This window comes from Malaya genurostris, chromosome 3 (assembly GCF_030247185.1).
Source record: "Malaya genurostris strain Urasoe2022 chromosome 3, Malgen_1.1, whole genome shotgun sequence".
In the NCBI taxonomy this organism is placed as follows: domain Eukaryota; kingdom Metazoa; phylum Arthropoda; class Insecta; order Diptera; family Culicidae; genus Malaya; species Malaya genurostris.
This window is the reverse complement of record NC_080572.1, coordinates 72,637,287-72,664,175: the sequence shown is the minus strand read 5'-3', so window position 1 is coordinate 72,664,175 and position 26,889 is coordinate 72,637,287. Positions and strand designations below refer to the sequence as shown.

At 37.5% G+C, this 26,889-nt stretch overlaps 1 protein-coding gene across 4 annotated transcripts in view; it reads left to right on the top strand.

Annotated features, from left to right (window-relative positions):
• Positions 1 to 6,192, top strand: part of LOC131436812 (Ig-like and fibronectin type-III domain-containing protein 1) — a 380,038-nt gene extending 373,846 nt beyond the window's left edge. For all 4 annotated transcript variants that reach the window (XM_058605742.1, XM_058605740.1, XM_058605739.1 and 1 more), the window contains 8 exons: positions 1,549 to 2,138; positions 2,201 to 2,701; positions 2,763 to 3,221; positions 3,284 to 3,530; positions 3,593 to 3,771; positions 3,831 to 4,327; positions 4,389 to 4,836; positions 4,940 to 6,192. In XM_058605742.1, coding sequence (XP_058461725.1) covers positions 1,549 to 2,138; positions 2,201 to 2,701; positions 2,763 to 3,221; positions 3,284 to 3,530; positions 3,593 to 3,771; positions 3,831 to 4,327; positions 4,389 to 4,836; positions 4,940 to 5,131 — 3,113 coding nt within the window. In that variant the 3' untranslated portion in view covers positions 5,132 to 6,192. The remainder of the gene's footprint in view (positions 1 to 1,548; positions 2,139 to 2,200; positions 2,702 to 2,762; positions 3,222 to 3,283; positions 3,531 to 3,592; positions 3,772 to 3,830; positions 4,328 to 4,388; positions 4,837 to 4,939) is intronic.
• The last annotated feature ends 20,697 nt before the right edge of the window (positions 6,193 to 26,889 follow it).

The window sequence follows — 26,889 nt, the reverse complement described above, 5'->3', positions numbered from 1 at the left end:
GTACGATTTAGTACGATTAGTACACGTCCGCCGTTTTGTCCGCTTCAATTTCCTGGTAGCGTTCGGAAAAAGGAGAGGAGAGAAATGAAATCGACTCAGCAAAGTTCTTAAACACACAGACGTAAAGAGAATTCAAAATCTCTACGCGACCCGCCGTCCTCAGGCCTTAATGTTAAATTAACAATCAACCATGCGTTTCCATTGAACCTATATTAAATGGAAACGCATGGTGCTAGGTGCTAGTAGCTATCCACCATGCGTTTCCTTGTAATAGAACTTCAATAGTGCTAATTTTGTTGACAAAAACTTAAAAAATAAAAAAAATATGTAACCGTAGCCCTTTAATGTGTCCAACAATTAATAATTTATTACTAAAAATACAGAACGATTCCAGAATCGGAAGAGTGAACAAATAATTCTCAAAATTCAAAGTATTTTTAATACATTAAATATTTTGAAAGAATTAACATGTTAAATTTTTTTTAATTCGATAAAAAAATTATTCTGGCCTATTCGCTTACAAGCTTCACGTGGCCGAATGAGCCATTTTTTGTGAACAAGAATTATTATTTTTGTTATTGTTTCTCGTTGTCATCCTTTTTTTTTGGGGAGGGTAAGAGGAGCTTCCATTTCAATCAAACGAGAATTGAGAGGCATGAACAAAATTTAACCCTTCTTGAAATTGCCCGGTTTGGCGATTCCAGCCTCGACCTGGAAGGATTCTTAGTGTTTGACTTAGTTCCGAATTTTGAATATTTAGTTCCGAAATATTCACGTACTAAAATATTACAGATATAATTCCTAAACTTCGTTATGGTAATCTCGTCATGCAGTATGAAATTATTAAAATTGGAACTACGAACAATTTCAAGGATTTCAAGGATCTTCAAAATTAAAGCAGATGTTACTATTCACGAGCTCATTCAAACAAACTGAATGGATATCCATGAACGCATCACACCACACCATACACTTCCGATTTTACCCAACTGTAATCGTTATCCACTCGTAACTGATTGTTCGGGGATATGAAAATACACAAACGTTCTGTCACGTACAATGCCCCATCAGCCGAGCTTTAATACGTTCAGAAAGGATTTTCATCCGACTGGGCCCCAACTCCTACACCCGGTCTACCACCGAAAGGCACAAATCATGAAGCTCTTGAACTTGAACAATGTAATCCTCAGCCTTTCCTCTATCGAAAAAACGACCGCCATTTCCGGTTTTCAGCGTTTTTTATTTTCTTTTTTTTTCTCGATAGTAATAGGAGGACGGCATCTTCTGCAACATACTTTATGTCTGATGCTCATCCGGAGCAACTGGGGCAGAAACATCAAAGGCAGCGAAAGGTTTGCTGCACCGTAATTTCTAGAGGATTATAGCGGAGAAATTCTTCCGGCTTTTTTATTCCTCTTGCAATACTGTTTCTCTTGTGAATACCACTGCGCCCACAACTCTTCGTGCTTTCTGTCAGAAGAACATTTCAATTCGAAAAGCTTTACTGAAAATAATTTCCTTTTTTCCTGCACCCAACTGCTCCAACAGACGTTCGCGGTTGCTGCATAAAGAATGGCGTTACCCACCGGACCTGTTTGGATAAAATGTGCGATCCGGTAAAAGCTGATTTCACCGAGGTCCCGGATCTGATGGTTTGTGCTCCCTGGGCTAATATCACATTCGGCTGTTTGGCTAACAAAATAGATCACACTTCGTGCTGTAAATCACGTGGAATTGCGGACGGATGTTTGGCATTCTGTTCCGGCACAGTAAAAGCTATCAATTTCAACTATTTCAAGTGTCTTCAGTACATGTCCGACTATAGCAGCTGCCTGCTTCAGGGCTACGGTGTACTGTCGGGTCCCCCATCGAAGTTGAAGGCACCGCTGATTGCGTCACATTTTGTGGTACTCGAATGGAAACCACCTAAAATTCTTCCGGATACGGTAACATCCTACCATCTGCACTACAGGCGACTGGGTAGTGGTGAAGAATACAGCGTTATGGAGAAGGATCAATCACCAGTCATCATTGAAGATCTGGAAGCGGGACAATATTACGAAGCTTTTGTAGTTGCAGCGAATGCCCATGGAAAGGGCGGACCCTCTCCGCGGCTGGTGTTCCAAACTAAAAGAGAAGTAGTGCATTCGAAAACAGGATTTCCGAACATTTAGTTAATTGTTTGCATTGTTTTCGACAGACTCAAATTGAACCGGTGACTCCTGCATACAATATCTCGTCTTGCTGTCACGCTTCTGGATTACTGCCGCAGTGTGCTCCGCTCTGTAGTTATGACGTGAGAATGTCGGATCTGCAAAAACTGGGAAATAGCTGCAGAGGACAAATTGGAACTATTGTTCGCTGTAGCGCCGGTGGTCGCGATCACTCTTCCTGTTGCGCTCGTCGAGCCGTTCCGCCCAAATGTCAGTCACTGTGCCGTGGGGTAATCACACAGTCTCCGGCTGACTGTTTGCCATACGCCGGAAACATCATCCAGTGCTTTGAGGAAGGAATCGGTCACATCCCATCTCCGGTGGAAGATCTACATGTCACCTCGGTTACGAATACTAGCATTTCGCTTGCCTGGGTTCCATCGGAAGTTGATCCGAATAATACGGATACACAGGCCTCTGATTATGTTGTTCAGTATGGAAAGGTCGATAACATGACCATGTACGAAACCATCATTAAACTGGATAATGTAAGTATATCAGTATTTTGTTGGAGTACACGAACTACAAGTCATTCTTACCGTTCCGTAGGAAGTAAACACGACAGAAACTGACATCGAACTAACTAACCTAGAACCGAAGGGTCTCTACAGAATAACCGTTATCGCTCGAGGGCTGCATGGGTCATCTCTCCCATCTTCCATGCTACTGATCAACACTTCACGAACGGACGCTGCCAGTACCGTGTACGGTGCTCCTTCTCCTCCACATTCACTTTCCGTGTCATCTCACAGCGCCACCTGGATAACAGTAGCGTGGCAGCCGCCTGAATTCTCACATCCTCATGAAACCATCACATACAGGGTGATTCACAAGGTGGCTAATAATTTCACGGTCATCGATACCAGACTGTTGTGGGTCCGAATTTCAAACCTGCAACCGAATACTCAACACATCGTATATGTGGTAGCCTTGGGCGCTAAAGGAACTAGTCTACCGTCCGAGACATTAGTTGCTTGGACGGACCCAGCACTTCCAGCTTTTGTTGACGTGAGTAAACTTTGAATGTTTAATTTTAAAAAGCCTAAAATTCAAAATCATTCCCCAAACAGCCTCCAACAGTGCACCCTTCGGATATTATCTCAGAAGGTGGTTCGATGACAATTCTGTGTCTTGCCTTGGGAAATCCTGCCCCAACGATCTCACTTTATGTTGGTGGGCACTTGGTACGACAGGACACCTCACGGCACATGATCACAGTCATTCACAACGTAACCATCGATATGGAACACATATCGTGTTACGCCGACAACGGATACGGAATTCCGATGCAGGCCTCCAAAAAAGTGAACATCAGTTGTAAGTTTCTATCCACCTCATTACTTTAGTCAAATCACGGAATGCTGAAATATTACTTCTAGTTGCTCCTCGGATACAAGCTTCGGGAATCACGGTAGCATCTGTCGGTGAATCAGTCGATCTGAAATGTACGGTTCGAGCAAGACCGATTCCAAAAACGATGTTCTGGCGAGATCACGATGGTCGTGTTCCAGTTATTCAAGGGGGTAATTTCGATATGTCAATGAGAAATGATGTAGACGTAAGTGTCATTCCTTCAGACGTATTAAAATTGGTTTTACAGCTAAGTTCCATTTGTAGGACTCCTCGCTTTACACTATGACCCTGACTATTAACAAACTGACAGGCCAGGAAGTCGGTGATTATTTCTGCCACGCAGAAAACGCTCTCGGTTCATCAACCCGCGCCGTTTCAGTGCGGATTCGTAACACAGCGGCCGCTTCCAACATATCCGAATGCTGTGTAGCACAAAATGTTTCATCGGCCTGTATGAGCGCATGTTCGTTCTACATCGACATTGAGAGTGTCATCGATCGTCCGGAATGTCTGGTGGACTTCGACAAACTGATGAAGTGTGCCGCTGATGGGTCGGATCATCGTGGATGTTGCGCTTCGAAGGATATTCCTAGACGCTGCCTAAATTGGTGCCGAGGAGAGCCAATCAATCCCCCCGGAATATGTGCATTGCAGCATACGCGAACAATTGTCGGGTGCTTCCAGGAAAATCGAGAACGTCTACCGGGTCCGCCCCAGAATCTTCAAGTCCAGATTTTGAATGATGAGGAAGCCATCATCAAGTGAATGCTTTAGAGGATTTTTGTTTTGGCGTTAGATTAAAATATATTCTTCCATTTTCAGATGGGATCCCCCAACCAAAAATCCTCACACTGTCGAAGGATACCGGTTGTTTTGGCACGATATGGAACCGGTGACGGATAACTTCTCCAACGTTATCAGTGGACTCGGAACAAGCCGACTTGACGCTAAGGAAACCAGCACCAAACTCGAAGGACTGAAACCAAACGTCATGTACGAATTGGTGATCAAAGCCGGAAATCATTTCGGAGCATCGATCCTATCGGAACCGCTGCGATTCACTCTAGGCGATAATCATATCACATCGGCTTCGCAAGCATCGAATGCCGGTGTGGTAAGTGGAATCATTGCCGGTATTCTGGCAATCGTGCTGGCTATTGCAGCGCTGGTGATTATGAAGAAGCGAAAGTTTGGTCAGAAACAGGCCAACGGAGGGGTGGCTTTCGAAAATCCCAGCTACCTCCGAGAGATGAATGTGGAACATGTGCAGGTAATTGTTGAACAGATGTGCCTAGAATCTACCAGTTTTATTTACTACATATATCAATGGCCCAAAAATTCACTTCCAATCATATTTCGTATTGTCGTTTCAGATCCCTGCTGTTTCCGGGCAATCCACTACCGACTGGCGGCAGGAGTCTCTGCATTCGGCCAACGGAACTGCCACCACCGGTCTCAACCAGGACAATTCTGTTGTACCAATGGCAACCGAAGTTAATCCATCGCTTTATGAAGAACTTAAACTCGGTCATGATCGGGCCGGGTTCAAAAGACTTGTTTCTTAGGAATTGGTGAACACTGCTCCCTAGGACGAAAGATCAATGATGACCTATTTCGTGCTGAAAGGAGCTTCGGGAAACATGATGCAAAGTGTACTTGTAAATACCAGTGGACAGTTCTAGATGTGATCAATTGAGATGTATGAGGTTAGGAGAATTGATGCTGGACCGCTATATAAGGTCACAAGTCGTTCTCCATTCGTCGTCAGCAGTTTTTTGTACTAGTTGTGATCGAGGGAAAGATGGTGATGAACTTTTAGGTGCTGAATAAGATTTTTTATAGGATTAGAATAATTTTCTATAGCGAAGGTTTAAGAAGAAAACTCTTCGCATATCAGGAGCAGGTAACTCTTAGCACTAACACACATCACCCAGCAACCGTATAATTATGTAGTACTGTAAATTTAAGTTTACTTGATCCAGTAGAAAGAAGACCAGATTCCGATAATTAGACACTTACACCACCACCATAACCACAACAATCTAGTCAAAACGATGAAATCAGCTCACCGTAGACGCCAGTTCTCCAGTAAAATCTGAAACGAAAACAAACCAGTCGAACAACCTTCAAGGTAGTACGAGTAACCAGTGGCAATAATTTTTTAAGTTACCTAAACCCTCAAGAATTAGATAATTATTTCTTATACCAATAAAGGAATACTGACCGAAACAAGTACTTCTATACATCATGTAAAACATCGAACACTTTATTTCATTTTTTACTTTGGTTAGTGATGTGTGTATGATAATAAAAAAAAATCGATAAATCTATGCAAAGCCGTTCTAGGAAAAAAAAACATGAATAGTTAATTAATTGAGAAATTTATGTTCGGCATTCTCTGCTGATTTTTCTTCCACATCTGGGCTTTATTTAGAAGAAATGCGTGTATTAGTGTGTCAACGTTGTAAATAAAGTCCACATGGCAGATGATTTTAATTACGTTTAGGAAAATAGTTGGAATAGAGAATAGATAAAACACATTAAAAACACTATTGCGTAGATTATGAAGGAATTCTTTGTAAGAAAACCACTAGAGATGCAATAAAAAACATTAGTTTTATATAAAAAAAAATAATGCAGTATCATTTCATCATCCGAAACTACTCAATACATCCGAAACTACTCAATACATACCGCGATACCCATATGCCAACACCAACCCAATCTTCCATACACTTTTTGAGGTATGGCTCTCAGCTCCTTCAGCGAATTCTCTTTTATCGGTTCATTCGACTCAAAACACTTACCACGAAAGGACAATATAAGTTTCGGGAACTGAAAAAAACGAAAGGTGCCAAATTTGGCGAATATGGTGCTTGAGCGATGACAGTGGTGCCGTGTTTGGTATAAAAACCGTTTTATTTTGCTAAAATGCAAGGTATTTCGATACAAACAAATATATCATATATCAATAATGATGACTCTAAGGAATCCAATACAAATCGAAACCTGTTTTAATCCACCTAGTGGTGGTTTTAATGCCAGTTTCATGCTATTCATTTTCTCCTATATATTAAAGACTGTCCCAGAAAGTATGGATGCAACCAAAAACCGCTGCCATTTCGCAATGGTTCAGAATCTGTCAATTTTTATGGCTGCGTCCTGTTGTTTACACTCTTCTCTAACCACTTATGCAGTTGTTTTGTTGGCTCAGTCATTTAACGGACGATTTTTGTGATCTAATCATTGTCGGTTTTAAGTTGCAGCAGTTGTTATTCTCCAATCGCCCAATTTCACATGTTCTTGAACGTAAATTTGCGTAGTAAGCGACGCTCCATTTATATGCATCATATAAGGTGTAAAATCACAATATTTTTTCTTACTTTGTATGTTATGTTTGCAGTTAATTTCATCAAGTTTGACATCAAAATAGACACAACTTTACGTGTTAATAGGTATGATCACATACAAATAATAATACTACCCTAGGTACCATACAAACGGATCGTCAATATTTTGTTCACCAAATCAACAAGTGAGTCTAGCCCGTTCTTATAATCAGCTTCGACAAGTATAAATTACTGAAAATGTTACTAACTGGCATAATTAGTTAATGTTGCTATGGTTATGTTAGTTTTATTATTTTCATTTATGGCGTTTTCGTTTTTAATTTGCACTACACCGGTGCAGTGCTACACTGAGGCATGAATAAACGAACAAAAATGACGAAAACATAAACAGTAACCATTGACTACAATAAACGATTCCATTGAACAAAGCTACACCAAACTTTTGATGAGTGCTACACCAGTGGTTTCGGTGCAGAAAAAGTGTAGCACTGATTTCGTGCAATTGGTAAAAACGAACGGTTTCAGTGCAGCTTTCGCTACACCAGTGTAGTGTAATTTAAAAACGAAAACGACATTAAACAAACTCAAATATTCAATCCACTTCAAGATGTTATGTTTTATCCCTTATATGTTCCAAATTTCAAATGAATATCTTGAGAAATCAACTTCTACAAACAGTGCTGTAAAACTTCATTCAATTCAATTGAAATCGAATATGTGCACACACTGAGAGCAAATTCAGCAGCTGCAAAATTCATATGGGTGGTCTATAATGTAAATGAGACTGAAACAAACGTATGCCCAGCAATCCGTTTTAGTTTTATTTATTCGACCAGTTCTACTGTCAAATTTAAAACTGGTATACATTGCCGTTCTATTTTTTCTATATTTGAAACAAAGATAGAACGCTGCTGGGGCTGCCAGTTTATTTTGTTATAATTTCATAAACTGACATAAATTATGCATCTAGAACTAGAACACTCCTGAATAAGCCCTGACGAGCACTCTACTGCAGGAAATTTCACATTCTAACACACGCATTCGCATGAATCGGGACCATCCCGTCCTTCATTCGTTTCTCTCTCTACCGAAGCTCAGTTTAACTACCGTCAGTTTATCTCTTGAAGTAACAAAATATCTCTTACAGTTGAGAGCGGCCTTCAAGTGAGGTTCATGTAAACATTCGAATTGGTTCAAGATAATGGATGAATGGTAAACCAGTCATGATAACTGATATATCAATTAAAAAATAAAAATAAATTAATTGTTCCCTCGTTCAGTTTTCATTTTCAATATTTCGAAACACATCTCAATACATTTCAAACAGTCGAAATTTTGTGATTTTAACTTGCTGGTGACAATTAAAAACTCAAAAGAGAACCGCCACCCTCTATTAATCATTAACAAAATTAGTCCCAAAAATATTTAAAACGCTTCAGTAAGATTAGATCTAAGTGAAACATTTGGAATAGGATTAATTTTGTTTGAACGCAAGAAATGTTAACTTAATAGTATTCCCATGAAACAATTGAAAATCTAGCTATCAAAAATATTAATTAGCTTTATTTAGAATCTATATTCGTAGTAACAAAAAAATCTGCTTCCCTGCTCATGTTCTCTGCAATGAGCGTTTTTTTTCTTTAAAGAAACCTTAGTATAAACTTTTTCCTAACACAGGGTTCGCCATGTACCTTTTTTATATACGCAATAAAACACAAACGGTTCATCCGATTTCAAAATTTATTTTTTCATATTAAAGTACAAACCTTCCGGTTAATTGTGGAATATAATTTCATTCAAATGGCCGCCTCGACTGGCCTTGCAGTACGCCATACGGTCGGTCCAGTTTTTTAGTACTTGTTCGATTGTATGCAACTTTATTTCAGCTATGGCTGCACGAATGTTGTCCTTCAAGGCTTGAATTGTCTCTGACTTGTCCATATAACACTTATCTTTGACAGCCCGCCAAAGATAATAGTCTAACGGCGTCGAATCACAGCTCCGAGGCGGCCAAACGACATCCGAATTTCGACTGATAATTCGATCTTCGAAGACTGTGCGAAGAAGATCGATCGTAGCGTTGGCTGTGTGGCACGGAGCGCCGTCTTGTTGGAACCAAAGGGTGCACGGGTAAAAATCTTTTGCCGGTACCATGATTTTTTAATTATGGAATTATGAACCATGGCTTCTCATAAAATTTCATGAGCAAAATGTTTGACATCATGAAAATTTTCATGAAAGTTGTGTTATTGTTCATGATATCAATTGTTTTGATCATGATATCATGATTTATTATTCATGATAGACATGATTCATGATTTCATGATTTTTAATCATGGTTCCGGGAATAGATCTTCAAGTAACGGGAAGAAACAGTCGCTAATCATGGTCATTGACCGTGGCGGCGGCTCTTGCCTCATTTTCGAAGAAAAATGGCCCAATGATGCCGCCAGACCAAAATCCGCACCAAACCGTCACTCTCTGAGGATGCATCGGCTTCTCCATAATAACGTGCGGGTTTTCCGTCCCCCAGATGTGACAATTTTGCTTATTAACATACCCGCCGAGATGAAAATGTGCCTCATCCGAGAAGATGATTTTTTGCAAAAATCGGCGTCTTTTTCAAGCTGATCGCAAGCCCAGTTTCAAAGTAAAACTGCACTATTTTCACGCGTTCCTCAAGCGTATACACAACCATTTTCGTTCAGCGGAAGGATAAAACTAAGTTTCTGTCAAATCAGAAGTGACATTAAGGTTACCAATGTCGAAATAACCTTTAGTTAAAAAAATGTTAAATGGCGGACCCTGTTTTCCACAGATGCTACTTAAACCAACTGAGATTTAGTTTTTTCTTTGCGAAAAGCACCGGATCGAAGACATTGATTAATAGCAGTTAGAAGACGTGAATGTGGTTTCATGTATCGGTTTAAGCTAGCAATTCTTGGATAAATCACAAACACTTCGTATTATAATTTGTATTTGGTATAATGTCAAGAAATCATCATTAGACATGCTTTGATTTGTTCTGGAGCTAACCTATTCATGATGATTTGCCAAACAGTACTGAGCAGGGACGTCACTTTACACTGCCAAAACACCCATTCTCAACATTAAATTTGGTTCCGCATAACTTTCTTTTTGATATTCCCACTCAAATTCAAATCGAATGTTCATGTTCTGTTATATAAAACGAATGCTGAATTCTGTTACACCTGATTCAATGGCGTTTCACAGGTTTTCACAGGGTTCGCTGATTCGGAGTCCATGGTGCCACTTCGTTCTTCGGTCAAATATCAAACGTTGTCAGAGCAAATTGGAATTAAGGTTCTACTGATAACTTTCGAAAGTCAGCCAGTGTTCAGGCCAGGCTTAAAAAAGAAAGTATTTTACATTCGTTGTTTTGGCCCTTTTCATAATTTTCTCAGAAATAACTAAACTAACTAAACCGATGTCTAAAATCTTAGACTTAGATCGCCAGATCATTCATCAAGTAAGAAAGGCACAAGGCGAACAGGTATAATTTCAAATATATGTTCGTATAAGTGCTGTAGTCTTTACAATTGAAATTAATTTCTTAACAGATTTCAGCAATTTTAGGAGGATTTTTTCTGAAAGCTACTACAAGGCCACAGATCGCATTTGGAAGGCTCATGGTGAACATTTCCGGTTCCGATATAATATATAATATAATATAATATAATATAATATAATATAATATAATATAATATAATATAATATAATATAATATAATATAATATAATATAATATAATATAATATAATATAATATAATATAATATAATATAATATAATATAATCATATGAGTGATGTAACCGAAAATCCGCACAATTTTCCTACAGATGGTGGCAGTGATGACTGAAGCCCATTTAAAGCTACACACAGTGGTCACAGAATTCATTCAAATTGGATTATATAGGACTTTTCCAGTTCTGGATATATAATCGTATAAGTGACGTAACCGATAAAACCCACTACTTTCTCTGAGATGTCTCATCCAATTACGACAAATTTTAGCTCGGTTGAAATTTTTAATATGGTCTCAAAACACGTTTTAATAGTTCGTTCCGAAGAATAAATCAGATAAGTGACTCATCCGACAAAGCGCATGGCTCCAGGTGGTTTGGAAGTGTAAAAAACTACCACGTGAGCTCGAATCAAATGTTATTAGATCGTGATGAGCACGTAGAGTTTTAGGAAATATTAAATGTTTTACGTGTGATATAGGGCTATTGTACCAACAGTAATCTCATTAGTAAAGTCGGATCGGATACAGTATCCAAACTAGGTTTATTTCTGTAGTATTCCTTGAATATCAAAAAGCTTATCTTCTTGTGAACAAACCCAGACCCATCAGTATGTTAATGAACGGCTGATACCTCGAGGATATCGTCAGTCTAACTGAACGAATATCAACAATTTTCTTTTTCACCTGTCTGAGTAGCACGACTAAAATCAAGTCGAAAATAGTTTTTCTGCATTTGAAACAAAGACGGTCAGACAAAATCTGATGCTGGCGAGTTTTCCTCTGCCACGAATGAAATCTTTTCACGTCTACGGCAGTAGTCTATTGTAATTTGAGTTTAGCGCATGGTTGCGGAGTGAAATAAAACTTTCTCGTAGGGATCGAGAACTATTTGCGGTAGATGTGCACGCTAGGTTCAACAAAAGTACTTATGCATGAAAAAAAGCATGGAAATAAAAATTTGATATAATCTCTTCGTTCGTTTACCAAAGGAAATGTTGTTGCATTCACACTCTTATTTTAACCGTTGTGGAAATGGTTATAGGTTTTCTTTATTCAGTTCAGTATTCCATAACTGAAGAGACAAACTTTAAAAGGATTACTTTTAAAAGAGTGCATAATATATATTCGTATTATGCAATATTTATTATTCCTGTTTATTCAGTAAATTAACTGTTTATAGAATCATACTCTCAAGTACTGAAAAAAATGCTTTACTATATCCCTACTCTCAAAAACTGTCAGAAAACTTCACTTTGAAATCAAAATCACTTTTCAGCGGTTACGTGGGAAGCAGTATTTGCAGCTCTTGGCTATGTACAATATATTTTTTACGCCACTGAATTGTACCAAAGAGGGGGATGGGTGTGAATATTTGCTTGTGCGATATGAAAGAAAACGTTTTCTCAACAAGTCCGGATGCTAAAAGTTTACTTCTTAACTTTCTCTCATACTTCCACGTCGGAGCTCTTTGAATCATTCGAAACTGCATTGAGCAAGCGAAGAGTTAGTTTCAACTGGAAGTACTAGTATTCAGATAGAGTTCTGGCATGAGGTACACGCAGAGAAAACAATTGTAAAGATAACTAAATGTGGGGTTCATACAACGATTTATTTTATTGAAATAGTGACAAAAAAATCAGGTTTGATACAGTAAATATTGCTGCTTGAAACACCAAAACATGAGAACTAATTTCTTTTGGTGAATTAGTTTGATTCAATCAATATCTTGATAACAATAACAAATATTTTATTTGTGTGTTTCTGTCAATTTCTTGACAAACAATTCCGTAGTAAATTCAATTTGAAAAATTAGTTTGAAATAAACGAACTCTAGTTAAAGTTAATAATTGTAGCGCTTTGAATTTCCTAACTTTTTAGTTGTAATAAATGAGTTTGAATTTTGTTATTTCAACTAACGCTTTTGTATGTTACAATCTAACATTTTTGTTTCATTTCTTTCAAACTATTTTGCAAGGTAATTTATGATTGCACTTTCGTTTCGTTTTATACTTATAGTTTTTGATTGAAATTACCAAATTTCAAGACATGTAGCTCTTTTGTCGCAAAACGGTCGAATCATTCACATACCACAAGCCCTAGTACTTAAATTTGTATCAAATGATTAGGTGCTTCATCAGTCCGGTCAAGGTCTCTGCATCAAATACTTTGTTGTTAAGAAAATCTGTTAAGTAATGTTATGCAATTTTCAAAAATATCATTAATTAAGAACAATACATACGCTTGAAATGTTGAAAATCCCTAAGAAATGAAAGAAACAGATAAAGTTTCACTTGGAAAACGCGCACAAACTTTATCCGCGGGAGAAAAAATACCCGGGTTTATTTGTGCGGGAAAAATTGCTATAGTTTACAAGAAATAAAATTGGTATGGTTCATTTAAACAATAAAGTTAGTTTTATCATTACACAAATAAGATCATAGATAAATTGAACCAAATGTTTTCTTGAAATAAAGGAATAGCAGGATTGAGTCAACATAGACATGGCCGATAACATCAACTCAACTATGGTTGACATGTAATAAATAGTTAGTTGATTTCATCAATAAAATCATCCGGAACAAATACTCCGTTCATTTGACTAGACCAAAATTTTGGTTCAAATCAAACAGAGAAAATTGCTGATGTTGAAGGATAAAAATAGTTCAAAGCAAACATAATCTAGCTAGATACCATCATAGATTGAATTTGAAAATATACTAACAGTTTTGTTATTTTAAACATGCTCCATTTCTCTACGTGTATGCTTTATGGATGAAGGATGACTGCATTTTTGGAATAAAGTGCATTTTCAATATTGGCAAAAAACGCTTCTCACATTTTCACGTTCATGATCCATGTTTAGCCAATGCTATATAGACACATGGAATACTACTAAAATTAGAAAAACAAATCGAGAAGAACACAGCAACACACTGAAATACTCTGATGGGCAAAATAAAGTGCCCGCCGCATCACTTTTAGACATTCCTTTTAATAGGCAGCAGGGATTCGCTAGTAAGAGTATGACTTCAGTCCATCTTGCGAATCGTATTCGTTGTTCTGACTTTATTAATAGGATCGATTCGACTTGCACTAGATTGCATTTATGTAAATATTTTGACGTAGAACTACGTCTTGTTTACTATCCTAACCTGTTGCATTTTCTAAACTTCACAACAAGAAAATGTAACGAATTTACTCCAGTTGTGATTTCTTCATAACTTTTTTCCCTGTTTTAGTATTTTCTCTAATTCTTCCATGAAACGAATGTAAGAAGGTGTAAGATTGTTGTTAATACCACATTGTTTAAATAGTAAAAAATAGGTCCAAACACGAAATATCAAAATCAACCGAATCTATTAATAGACCCTTTTGGATGTTTGCTAGCTTTAGTCTATGATAATCCCTGAACGGAAACACATCGAGTGCGGAAGCTACCGTATATGCCAAGACCAGAGATGCCAGGTATTTTCATAGGAAATCTGTATTACTCTCTATAAAAAATCTGTATTTATATGTATTCACTAACAAAATTAAGTTTCAACAATAAAATGATGTTAAAAGATGTTATTCCAACACATTATGGCTGTAGAATGGTAGATTCAATGATACCAAGACCTTTCTTCTCGTCACTGCAATCAAATACTAATAGATTGCTCATACGAAATAGTTTTTTTTTTGCTTCTTGGGAGATTCGCATTAAATTTAGGAAATCTGTATCAAATCTGTATTCTGTATGCGTATGTAAAAATCTGTGTAATACAGATAAATCTGTATAAATGGCATCTCTGGTCAAGACAGTGGAACAATTATTCAACTGATGCTTCAGACAATGGCGAATAAAGGGTTCCGTTCCTCAAGCTCAAACACAGAAAAACCAACAACTAATTCTTCTGTGAGCATATATGCTGTTGGACGTTCGCAGGGTGAGTTTCACTTCAAACAAAATCGATTGGGTCATCCAGCTGCTGGTCGTTAACATTAGAGAAAAAATAAACGAAAAGTGGACAACGATGGGGAACATTATATTAAATCAAACGTTCTAATGGCTCTAAATGTTATCTAAAGAACTATTAAAATTACTTCTTTTCAAATCGGAGGTAAAAATCATAAATTTAGAGCAAATCTAGAATATTTTGGGTAGCTTTATGCTATTTGCAGTGAGAAATTTGAACCGAACGATCGCAAATAAAGCTAGCATTTGGCTGCTTCGCGTTCAAGAAAAATTGTTCGAAAACTGTTTAATATCGTAGAGAATTTGAATTTGATAATGATTTTTTCTAGGTCAAGGGGCGAACCTACAAATGACTTTGACTGATGCCCTTCGTCCTGCAATATGAACGTAATCATCCGTAACAAAAAAGTCATTTCCTGGACTCCAACGCCACTAACGGTCCTTTTCAGGACCGCAGAAGTAACGCAAAGAAATTATTTAGAAAACTGTCTGAACACATGGGCTGAAAAGTCCCGGTCCTAACAATGAGAACGCGACTTTTTTGGTTCAAAATTAACTTTATTCATCAACGATATTTCCATCAAGAGTAATACCATCATTCCAGCGCCGCTCTAGCATTTCAGTACCACTTTTATAGAATGATTTATCTTTTGTCTCAAAATAGGCCAGTTTCAGCGATAACTTGTTCATTCGTGCGAAATTTCTTACCGGCGAGCATATGCATTTTCCATATGCGGTCGTTTCATTGAAATTTCAGCCTTCAAACGCTCCAATAACGCTATATAATATTCACTCTTAATAGTATTTCCTTTCTCAAGATAGTCAATAAATATTACATTGCGCACATCCCAAAATACCGAGGCCATAACCTTTCCAGTCGATTGTTGTGCTTCGTGCGCTTTGGGCGAGGTTCACCAGCTACTGTCCACTCAGATGACGATCGTTTTGATTTCGGAGTGAAGCAACGAATCCATGTTACATCCATTGTCACATATCGACGCAAAAATTCCGGTTTATTACAAATACTGCTCAGAATAATCAACACATTTTCGGTTTTGGTCAATAGTGAACAAACGCAGCACCCACTTTGAACAGAGCTTTCTCATAGTCAAATGCTCATGCAATAAAAACAACTTCAGCTAACTCACACAACTTCATTTTTCGATAGTTCAATACAATTTTGTGGATTTTTTTCATGTTTTCTGGTGTTAGCGCCTAATATGGACTTTTTATTCTCCATAGCTTTTCAAGCCATTGCTTTGCTTGAACGATATTTGTTCCCACCAAGGAGCAGTGGAAAATCAAAACACGAAATTGTTTCCGATTCATTGTTCTGAAAATAACAAAAGTAGCGTCACTCCTAGCACAATAACTCTCAAACTAATGAATAGAATATCATGAAATTTTAACAACTGTCTTTTAAAGGTTAGTTAAGACTGCAATAAAACTAGCGCCATTTATGTGTTAGGCCCAAGACTTTTCAGCCCATGTGTTAAACTGCCGCTCTAATTCCTAGAATACAAACGCAATTGTCCGAAACCGAATGTTTTTTTTCAGGGCTACAAAATCTTAAACGGTCAAAAGGGTATCAAATCAATTAATATCTATACACATCTCGAATGCAGTCCTACAACAAACTCTCGACTATGTTTCTGACATAACCTACTCCAATTTTTTTTCGTTCGGTGAAATAATGCGCCGCATATACGTTCTAACAGGTGTACTCCCAAATGATTCCTGGTTTTCTATTTTGGTGAAACATAGTTGTCAATTCCCTCCGTAATATTGATAGTCGAAACTGTGTACACATTATTTGTTTGTGATGGGACTAGACCGGTGTGTTCTACTTTGAGCTTCTGAAACCTGGTGAAACTAAGGAGTGTATCGATAAGTAGTTACCTACATTCAAACAGTTATTACTCTGAAATGGCTTAATTTTTTGCTGCGTGTTTTGCGGTGACATGTTTGTTTACATGTCAATAACAGCTGCGCAATCGATTGGTTTCGGTACGATTTATCATTTCAATGATGAGTCGAATTGATCCGGAAACGCGAAAGAAAATTCTGCACACTTGGTGCTCAAAAAGTGGTGTCACGTACAACGAACCAGTGTCCAAAATATTATCGAGAAGTTCGGTAAGACCCTTTCCATGAAGGATTTGCCCCGATCCGGTAGGAAAACGGATCCCAGCCAGCCCGGCCGGGACTTAAAAGAGGTTGAGTACATCAGGAAAAACCCATCGGCGTCGACGCGGGATTTGGCCAAGCAATTCAACACCAGCATCGGGATGATTCAATGGATCAAAGTTCGGAACTCCCTGAAAACGTACAAGAAACAGAAGGTGCCGAAATAGTCCCTGGTACAGCAAGTTCAGGCCAAACAAGAGCGCGAAAACTGTATAACCGGTTTCTACAGAAAAAAGACGGATGCATCCTGATCGACGACGAAACCTACGCCAAGGAAGACTCTCGAGCGCTGCCCGGACCGAAATTTAATACGAAATCGGTGTACCAGGACCTGGACGACGCTGACACCATGATGGCGATGGAAAAGTTTGGGCAGAAGGTGTTGGTCTGGCACGAGGTGTACGAGGAAGAATGTTTGAAGAAGAGAATGCTGCCACTGTACAGAAAGCATAAGGCTCCTCCTCTCTTCTGACTGGATTTGGCTTCAGCCCACTACGCCAACTCCGTTCTTCAGTGGTTGTCAAAAAATAATGTACAATTCGTGGAAAAGGACATCAACCCACCGAACTGCCCGGATCTTCGGCCAATTGAAAGGTATTGGGCAATTGTCAAGCGGCACTTTCGGAAGGAAGGTACAGTGTCCCAAAACATGCAGGAGTTAAAATAAAACTGAACAGCTGCCACCAGGAAAGTCACAAAAGTAACTGTGCAGAATTTAATGAAGAATGCCAAGTCCAATGTGCGAACGTTTCACAGTAAGGATTTTCTTCAATATAATCAGTGAAATGCAAAAAAATGTATTTTTACTACAATATATCGAAAACTGATGTCAACATATGTTTTTTTTTTTTCGCTTTTTTATTCAATAATCAATGTTGCTAACTACTTTTCGATACACTTCTTATCAGCGATGTTCGCTATCAACAACTAATGAACGATTTGGACCGAACTATTGCAAAATAAATGAGATACGCATATAAGGGGTATTTCTCCACGATAAGGCACCATCGTATAAGTCGAAAAGGTTGAAAGTCTCCAGTGGGAAGTGTTTGACCAAGCAAATCACTCTTCAGATTTAGCTCCATCATACTACCACCATTTTGGCACGTTGGACCTCGCACTTTCTGAGCAGCATTTTGATTTTTTTTCCGGAAATTTGTCTTTTAATAAGGTGTTCACAATTATCCAGAAATTGGAAAAAAAATTGTGTATAAAAACGATGGAAAATATTTCGATAAAAATAACTAATGTGTTTTCTTTAAAAGCAAAATCTAAAAATTTATTAGGAGTGCAGCTGATACTTCAAACGAAATTCGACACGTTCATGAAGGTGAACAACTATAACGCTATCGTTTCTACGCGTATTTAAGCGTATATATTTTAGTAAAACGCACGTATACCTACTTATAGAAATATATGCAAATTTTAAGTGATATCAAACCAGCAAACTTCTACTAATACCGCTATTCGATTCTTATAGTAGATCAACGTTCTACTTAATCTGAGCATATAATTGTGTTTTTCCTATCTCGAGTCCCACTGCACAGTGGGAAAAAAATCTATGAAAACCCGCAAAGAATTCTGTAACTCATGAACTAATTGAGATAGGTCAACAAACTGAAGCGTTTCTTATGTAAAAATGTCCAAGAAATTCAATGGAATGGTTTACAATGACCGCACGAATCGCAATCCTGCTCGTTTTACCCCAAATGTACCGCAGTTTTGGGGTTTCCTATAACATTCGCTCTGTAACTTGAAAAGAAGTCGAGTGTGATATTCTGGAATAGCCTACTTTCATGAAAAAAAAGTCTGGAGAATCGATTAGAAGAACCCACACTGGCCGCACGAAACGTTTTGGTGGCTATTTTACCCCAATTCCTCTATTTCATGAGATCCTTATTGTAAATCGTCCTCAAATCTTGGTAAAACTTCTTGCAAGTTTGCTAAATCAAGTTTATGTTATGTAAAAACCTGTTTGAATCCACCTAGTGGTGTAATGATGACTGTCGCGCCCTGTGCAACGAACCTCCATGGAACCAGCAACCTTGCCGTATATAGTGATGCTACCTGAGCTCTCGGTCAGTAAAGTTGTCGAAAGAAGAATTAAGAGTCGTTGAAGTGAAGCGTAGGTGACCTAATTCCTCTGCCGTTGAATAATTATTATAAACCCAAAATTACATACTCTTATAACATTTTCAATTGATAAGTGCATCTCATTGAATTATATAGAAATTGAATTCGTATCTAAGCTTAACAATAGGTAACAGTAATTAATATGGTGAATGAGTAGAACTTAACCTAAATATGAATTTCAGCACATCCGCGTTAAACGTAGCTTATAGCTAACCTAAGCAGGGAAATACTAAACGTGAGTACAAATGGTCACTTAGATGGTCTGCATTTATAAATAAAAGTCTAGCTAATTTGTACCGGTTCTCTTTCTCCAAAAGGTATTTTTTTAAACCAGCCTCATATCAGAAAAATAAAGTAGTTTATCAAATCGGAAAGTCTCTGTTTTCAGTTGCGCTGCAACAATGCCTTTTTTATATTACTTATATTTTAAAAAATATCACCAGAAGACTTTGTGAAGAATTTTTTTTTCAATCTTGAATAAAATAACAAACTTTCTTTGGGTATAAACTAACATAACCTTTTCAAATTATAAACAGTTATGTCAAGTTGATAAAAAATTTTCCTTATTTTGCATCGTTGCACTAAATGATAAAACACTCTTTACCCTATGGTTCTGGAACCGGAAATCGGACCCGGATGAAATTAAACAGCAACCTATGAGATTGTAGGAACTTTTATTTGAGTCTGTTTGTGGAAATCGATTAAATCTCTAATCGATCTAAGAAAATAGAGTGAGCCTTATATTCAACTTTTTGACCACTACTTCTGGTACTTTTGGAACCAGGAACTTGGAACCAGTATAGCCAAAGTCGGATCGTTTAGTAAGTAACTAATATAGCCTACGAATTGAATCAGTTTTAATCCAAATCTAGAAGAATTTTACCCTTCGTCGCTCTAAATGACTGTGTGAAATTCAATAGCAACCTACAGGACTACGAAATTTTTTTCATGAGTGACATTATTTGACACATACTCACACACAGACACATACATTGCTCAGCTCGATAAACTGTATCGAATTACATAGAACATATTGTATAAACTTTCTATATGAGAACGCCAAGAAGTGCACTTTGATTGAAAAGCATCGTTACCATGATCTTGTAATAACACAAACAAGTAGGTACAAATTGAATAAAAGGATTAGAAATTTACATATTTTTCTCCTGAAAAATATAAATTTTAATGTGGCAACCCTGCACGCTATCCGAAATTGAACAAAGCACGCTGTGACTGGAGCAAAGCCGCACGTATCGTCATATTTTTTTCGATTATAGCGGTTTTAACATTGTTGTCATTCACCTCTCCGGGCCAGAAAAGTTTTCTGACCCTATGTGCGCGGGGTTAGGAATCGAACCCAGGTGGGCAGCGTGAAAGGCATCGACTTACCCATAACGTTATACCCGTTCCACTGCATCGTCATTTTGAATTTGAATGTTATGACACTCCTCGCCTTATAACTTCGGAACCGGAAGTCGGATCAGGATGAAATTGCACAGTATGTTTAAAGACAATGAGAGCCTTTATTTGAATAATGAATCGTGAAAAACGGCTTAACCGTTGCTGAGAAATCGACGAGAGTTCCGTTTTTGGAGAATTTCTTCACTATTATCGGTGCTTTCGGAAGCGGAAACCGGGGACTAGTAGTTTCAAAGTAATTTTATAAATTCACTAACTAATAAGATCCGTCAACTAGATCAATTTAGCAGTAAGTTTTATAACAATGTGCACCTCGTTTCGCCATCGCTAGTGAAAAAATACTCATGAAATTGAAAATTTTCACTAATCACTGTAATACCGGAACCGTAAGTCGGATCTGGATCAACTTTTCGGGAACTTTTTAAAAAATTTCAAAACCTTTTATTTGCTTCTTAGTTTGTAAAAATTGGTCAAGAAATTTCCGAGAAAATTGATTGCATATTTTTTCATAAATTTTCACATATTTCCTTGTAATTCCGGAACCGGAAGTCGGATCCAAATGAAACTCAGGAAAATTGTATAAGGTCATAAAACCTTTTATTTGAATCTAAGTTTGTGAAAATCGGTTCAGCCATCTTTGACAAACGTATGTGACTATTTTTTTCCTTTTTTTATGCATATCACCCTGTAATTCCGGAACCGGAAGTCGGATCCATATGAAACTCAGGAACTTTGTATGCGACCTCAAGACCTTTCATTTGAATCCAAGTTTGTGAAAATCGGTTCAGCCATCTCTGAGAAAATTGAGTGACATTATTTGTCACACACACACATACATACATACACACACATATACACACACAGACATTTTGAGATCTCGACGAACTGAGTCGAATGGTATATGACACACGGCCCTCCGGGCCTCGGTTCAAAAGTCGGTTTTCACAGTGATTGTATAACCTTTCTATATGAGAAAGGCAAAAAGTCTGGAGAATCAAATGGAAGAACCTGCACTGGCCGCACGGAACTTCTGGTGACTATTTTATCCCATTTCTCCATTTCATGATATCTTATTGTAAATCGTCCTTAAATCTCGGTAAAACTCATTGGAAGTTAGAACCTACACTGGCCGCACGAAACGTTTTGATGACTATTTTACCCCATTTCCTCTATTTTATGGTATTTTATTGTTAATCGGTCTTAAATCATAGTAAAACTTTTTGGAAGTTTACTAAATCCAGCTTATCTTATGTAAAAAAGTCTGTAAAACCGAATGGAAGAACCTACACTGGCCGCACGAAACGATTCCGTGCGGCCAGTATAAGTTCTGACATTCGATTTTCCAGACATTTTTACATAAAATCAAGCTATTTCAGTAGACCGCACTCGATTTTTTTTCAAGTTACAGAGCAATACTACAGAAAACCCTAAAACTGCTGGGCATTTGGGGTAAAACGAGCAGGATGGCGATTCGTGCGGCCATTAAAAACCATTCCATTGAGTTTCTTGGATTTTTTTACAGAAGAAACACTCTTGTTTGTTGCCTTTTTCCATGATTCCCGATTCTTTGCGGGTTTCCTGGGTTTTTCCCACTGCACTGGTTGGAGTATAAATGAAAGAAATGGTTTCCATGTCTCTTTACACATGCCAATCCTGATAGGTGTCTGCTCAATCGTATGATACAATTCGTGTAAAGAGTAAATCGTGTTCCGAAGTCATCGTTCCATTGACAAGCCTCATCATTATGCAATGTTAGTCCCAAACAGAGCATGTTAGGTTTATTATAAATTTCATTAATTAGGAACACATTCTATAATCGCATCAACAAACCGATTTGCGCTCAATAATAGTATTCAATCGTATACATTCGTGGGTTCGAATTTTACGATTGAAATCGATTTATATAGTAAAGTCGTATATTGGTCGGATAGTCGAAGTCGTATAAAGCTGAAGGTTATAGAAATCTGTTAAGTTACGTTACGATTGCCAAACTTTTCATATGCCCCCAACTCCCCTACAAAACAGAAAAACGATTGACAATGGGATATTCCTTGAAGCGTTTCAATGTTGTCTCCTTTGCGAATGTTATATATCTTGCAGCTATACTTAGAAAAAACGGAAATGCATCTACCTAACATCCGATGCTTCCTAGGCGCACAGTCTTTCTTCAATGAGTTGACATAGGGCAAAATGCTGTATCTTTTGTTCGATATTCAGTTGAGTTTGGCTCGCTTAACTGATGGCAAAGTAAACTCCGACAAAAAACTAAGTGATATAATTTTTCCATAGTGAAACAATCGCGTTAAACCAAATATTTGATAGCTCGACTGTGAAAAGATTTTTATTCAACAAAATGAGTTGCACAGCATCCGTTAGCTACACAGTTCATTCGATTGAAAAAACATTTAAAATATTCATCACTCTTGTTTACATTCTATTTGCCCACTGAAAAAATACGGAAATCTTGCAAGACTCGTACTAGAGCACGCTGGGGCACTTGCCTCTGGCTAAGCAAAACAATATCTTGGTACATACTACATTCCTATGTGAAACTTTGTTCTTTTGTTTCAATGAACTTCATCGGAGATCCTGTAGTGTACAGGACAATTGCATTGATATGATACTACAAGCACCAAGAAAAATCGTTACTAATGGACTTGCGTAACTTGAATCATCGTGTTAAGGATTGAGTCGCCCTAATAAATAACAGATCGGCTGAAAAGTTCGTATCGTTTCTATGAGAGGGCGCCACTAGAATTAAATCCATACCATTTTCAGTTAGTACCAACCTTCAAAAGATACGTGTATAAATTTGACAGCTGTCTGATTATTAGTTTGTGAGATATTGCATTTTGAGTGTAGCTACTTTTGTTATTGTGATAAAAATTGAAAAAAAGAAATTTCGTAAGTGGGTGAATCGTTTTAAAGAGGTGAAAAATATCGGCGACTTTTCAAATCGCAGCTCTATCGGTGTACCTTATGATAAAAAAAGAATCGGAATTATATTAAAAACGTGTTTAATCCACCTAGCAGTGAGATGATACCTTTTTTTATCAATCCGCATGTGTTTTTTGCATGAATAATCTTCGGTGTTTAAGTTTTCATGACATTATTTTAATGACCGTAGTTTTAAGCGACAATTTGAGATTTTAATCACTCATTACTCTGTAATGTCGAAACTACAAATCGGATCGAATGTGAATCTAAAAATGTGATAATCGATTAAGCATGCCTTGATATGTCGAAGTAAGTTCCACTTTAGAGTTTACGGTAATTTAAGGTACTTCCAGAGCCGGTATTCAGGAACCAGCATAACCCAAACCGATTCGTATGGCCATATGACGAATAAATTACAACAGTTTTGAGTCCAATTTTGAAGCTTTTCGGGATTGTCATCTTCTATATCGGTTTGAATTTTAAAAATTCATCATCATGTAATTCCAGAATCGGAAGCCATCATTGGATAAAATAAATTAATTTTGTAAGGGACTATAAGTTTATTTTAATTTGAATTTTTGTTTCTGAAATTCGATTAGGGTTTTTTTTGAGAAAACGATTGAGCTTTGAGAAAGTATTTGATACTGGAACCGGAATTCTAAAATTGGTATGGCCGAAGTCAGATAAATTCACCTGGGTAGCTGTATAGTTTACATTTGTTTCAAAATGTTTGGAAATCAGTGTAGACATCTTTGAGAAATCATAGCACGAATTAAATTTTTAGGTGCCTTCTGAATCGAAAACTGAATACCACTAAAACTGAAAAAAGTTTATTTGGTTCCACGACTATCCAAATCTGCTAACCCGATAAACCTGATTAATTTATGTGAAATGAATATTTTTATACTAATCACCTTGTATCTCCGAAACCGGAAGTTGGATCTGACTGAAAAACAAGATGTTTTATAGAATCTTAAAACTTTTCATTTGAATCTAAGATGATTCTTTGATTTCATTTGAATCTTAGATCGGTTCAGCCATCTACGAGAAAAATGAGTTAAACAATTTTGATTTCGTTTCACATATCATCTTGTAGTTCCGGAACCAGAGGTCGGAACCAAACATAATTCAGGAGCTTTGTTTGGGAGTATACGACTTTTCATATGAATCTGAGTTTGTAGAAAACGGTTGAGTCATCTCCAAAAAAAATGAGTGAAATTATTTGTCACACATGCATTTTCTGATCTCGACGAACTGATTCGAATGGTTTAAGGATGTTATGTTCTTCCAGCATTTAGTGCTGTAATTAGTTTAAAATAATATAATTAAAAAAATCCTGCCATCATCTGGTTTATATATGTCATATTCGAACGATTATGTTGCCAAAAACGAGCCGTGCTAAAATCGGCCCGAGGCTAAATGTCATGAAAAAGGATGCTGTACACGGTCTTTTTGGTGCTTAGAAACAATTGTATGTAACAGTATAAAAAATCGTGTTTTTCGTTGCTCCCAAGCATTGCTTTATCATATAGCGCTCAAAACTTCTACTACTGGAATAGGGGGAAAAGTCGTTTACACAAAAATTTCGATATCTCCGTTAAAAATGGACGGATTTTCGCAATCTATGGCTGGTTGGATAGCTATTAACGTGCGGAATCTAAGTATGAAAACATATTCTGTTTTCAAGGTCAATTGTGACAGATACTGTCAAAAAACTGAAAATTTTGACATAAAACTTCGTACAACTCAAAAAGTAAACATCCGATCTCAAAACCATTCAATAGCGTTTTGGGTGACGGGGAGACCTTTCATTTGCGACTAGTTTGATCAAAATCGATCCAGCCATCTCTGAGATCTCGACCTCTTAGTTGACAACACACATACAGACACACACACACATACACACACACACACACACACACACACACACACACACACACACACACACACACACACACACACACACACACACACACACACACACACACACACACGGACATTTGCTCAGTTCGTCGAGCTGAATCGATTGGTATATGTCATTCGGCCCTCCGGGCCTCGGAAAAATTTTCTAAAACTTGAGCGAATTCTATACCTATTTTTTATGTATATAAAAAAAGGTAAAAATGCAAAATTTCAATTTTTAATAAATTTCTTTATTATCACCTTCAAAGTACTCTCCTCCTGCGGCAATACATGCATGCCAACGCTTGATCCAATTTTCCATACAAGTTTTATAGGCCGCCGAAGGTATGGCCTTTAGTTCACGCAGCGAATTCTCTTTTATGGTCTCTATGGTCTCAAAACGCGTTCCCCGCAATCGCAATTTGAGTCTGGGGAAAAGGAAAAAGTCACACGGGGCCATATCTGGAGAGTACGGTGCTTGGTTGATGATATTGGTTGAGTTTTTGGCCAAAAACTGCGACACAACCAACGCTGTGTGAGCCGGCGAAAAAAAATTCAGCTTTTTTGGCACCAGCCGAGAAGCGACGCGTTTCAAACCCAAAACATCAGTTAAAATGTGTTCGGCTGATCCATAAGAGATGCCCAACAACACAGCAATCTCTCTAATTGGTACAGAACGATTTTGCAACACGATTTGCTTCGCCGATTCAATGTTTCTTCAGTAACAGATGTTGTTGGGCGGCCAGGGATCTCATCATGATCCAAGCTTGTACGACCACCTTTGAAGTTTTTCCTAGACACGATTCACCAAAGGCCTTTTCTAACATTTTCAACGTTTCCATTTGCAACACAAAATTTGATGCACGCACGTTGTTCTAAATTTTCATCCATTATAAAAATCGTCACACGAAAATTTTTCAACTTCTTTGTATAGACGTACGATATGCGTCAAAATATGACAGAATGTGTATAAAAGTGTTGCCAACGTTGAGAGAATAAAAGTTTACCGATTGGACAAGCGCGGGAATTTTAAAACGATAATTCCGGTTCTTTTTTGATCATAAGGTATTGTCGGAAAAAGACGAAAAAGTTATTTGTGACCTGTTTTTGAAGAATCCGACTTTAACTTTACGCGAAGATGCTTCAAAATTGACCAAAAAAGGTTTAAATAGTTAATTCTGGTTATTCTTCATTCCGAATCGACAAAAATCTTGCCGATTCATCATCCGCAAGAAACCAAAAATCACGGCAAATGCAAATTATGTGTCATGCTATAAACTCTGCTGAGCACTCGGCTGTTCAAATCTCGGTATATTTTTATTCGAAATTCGGAAAAAAAATCTAAATTTGAACTGTACGCCAATTTCACTAAAAAATAATCATAGTTGCTGTAGCACAATATAGTTTTATTTAGACTTTTTTCCGAAATGTTTAACCTTCGATTATTAAATTAGATTTAGTTCAATATATTAAGCTGCATTGCGAATATTTCTTCAAACAACAATCAAATTACGAAGCATTTTCTCCGGATAATCCAATTCCTTACTTCACCAACGATATCAATATACTCCTCGTTTCTTCGTTTCGGAAAAGTCCTGGTTGAAATTTCATACCAAATTTCGATTATTCACCGCTGCATATCTACGTGCCATTACACGGAGGCAAACCTGTAAAT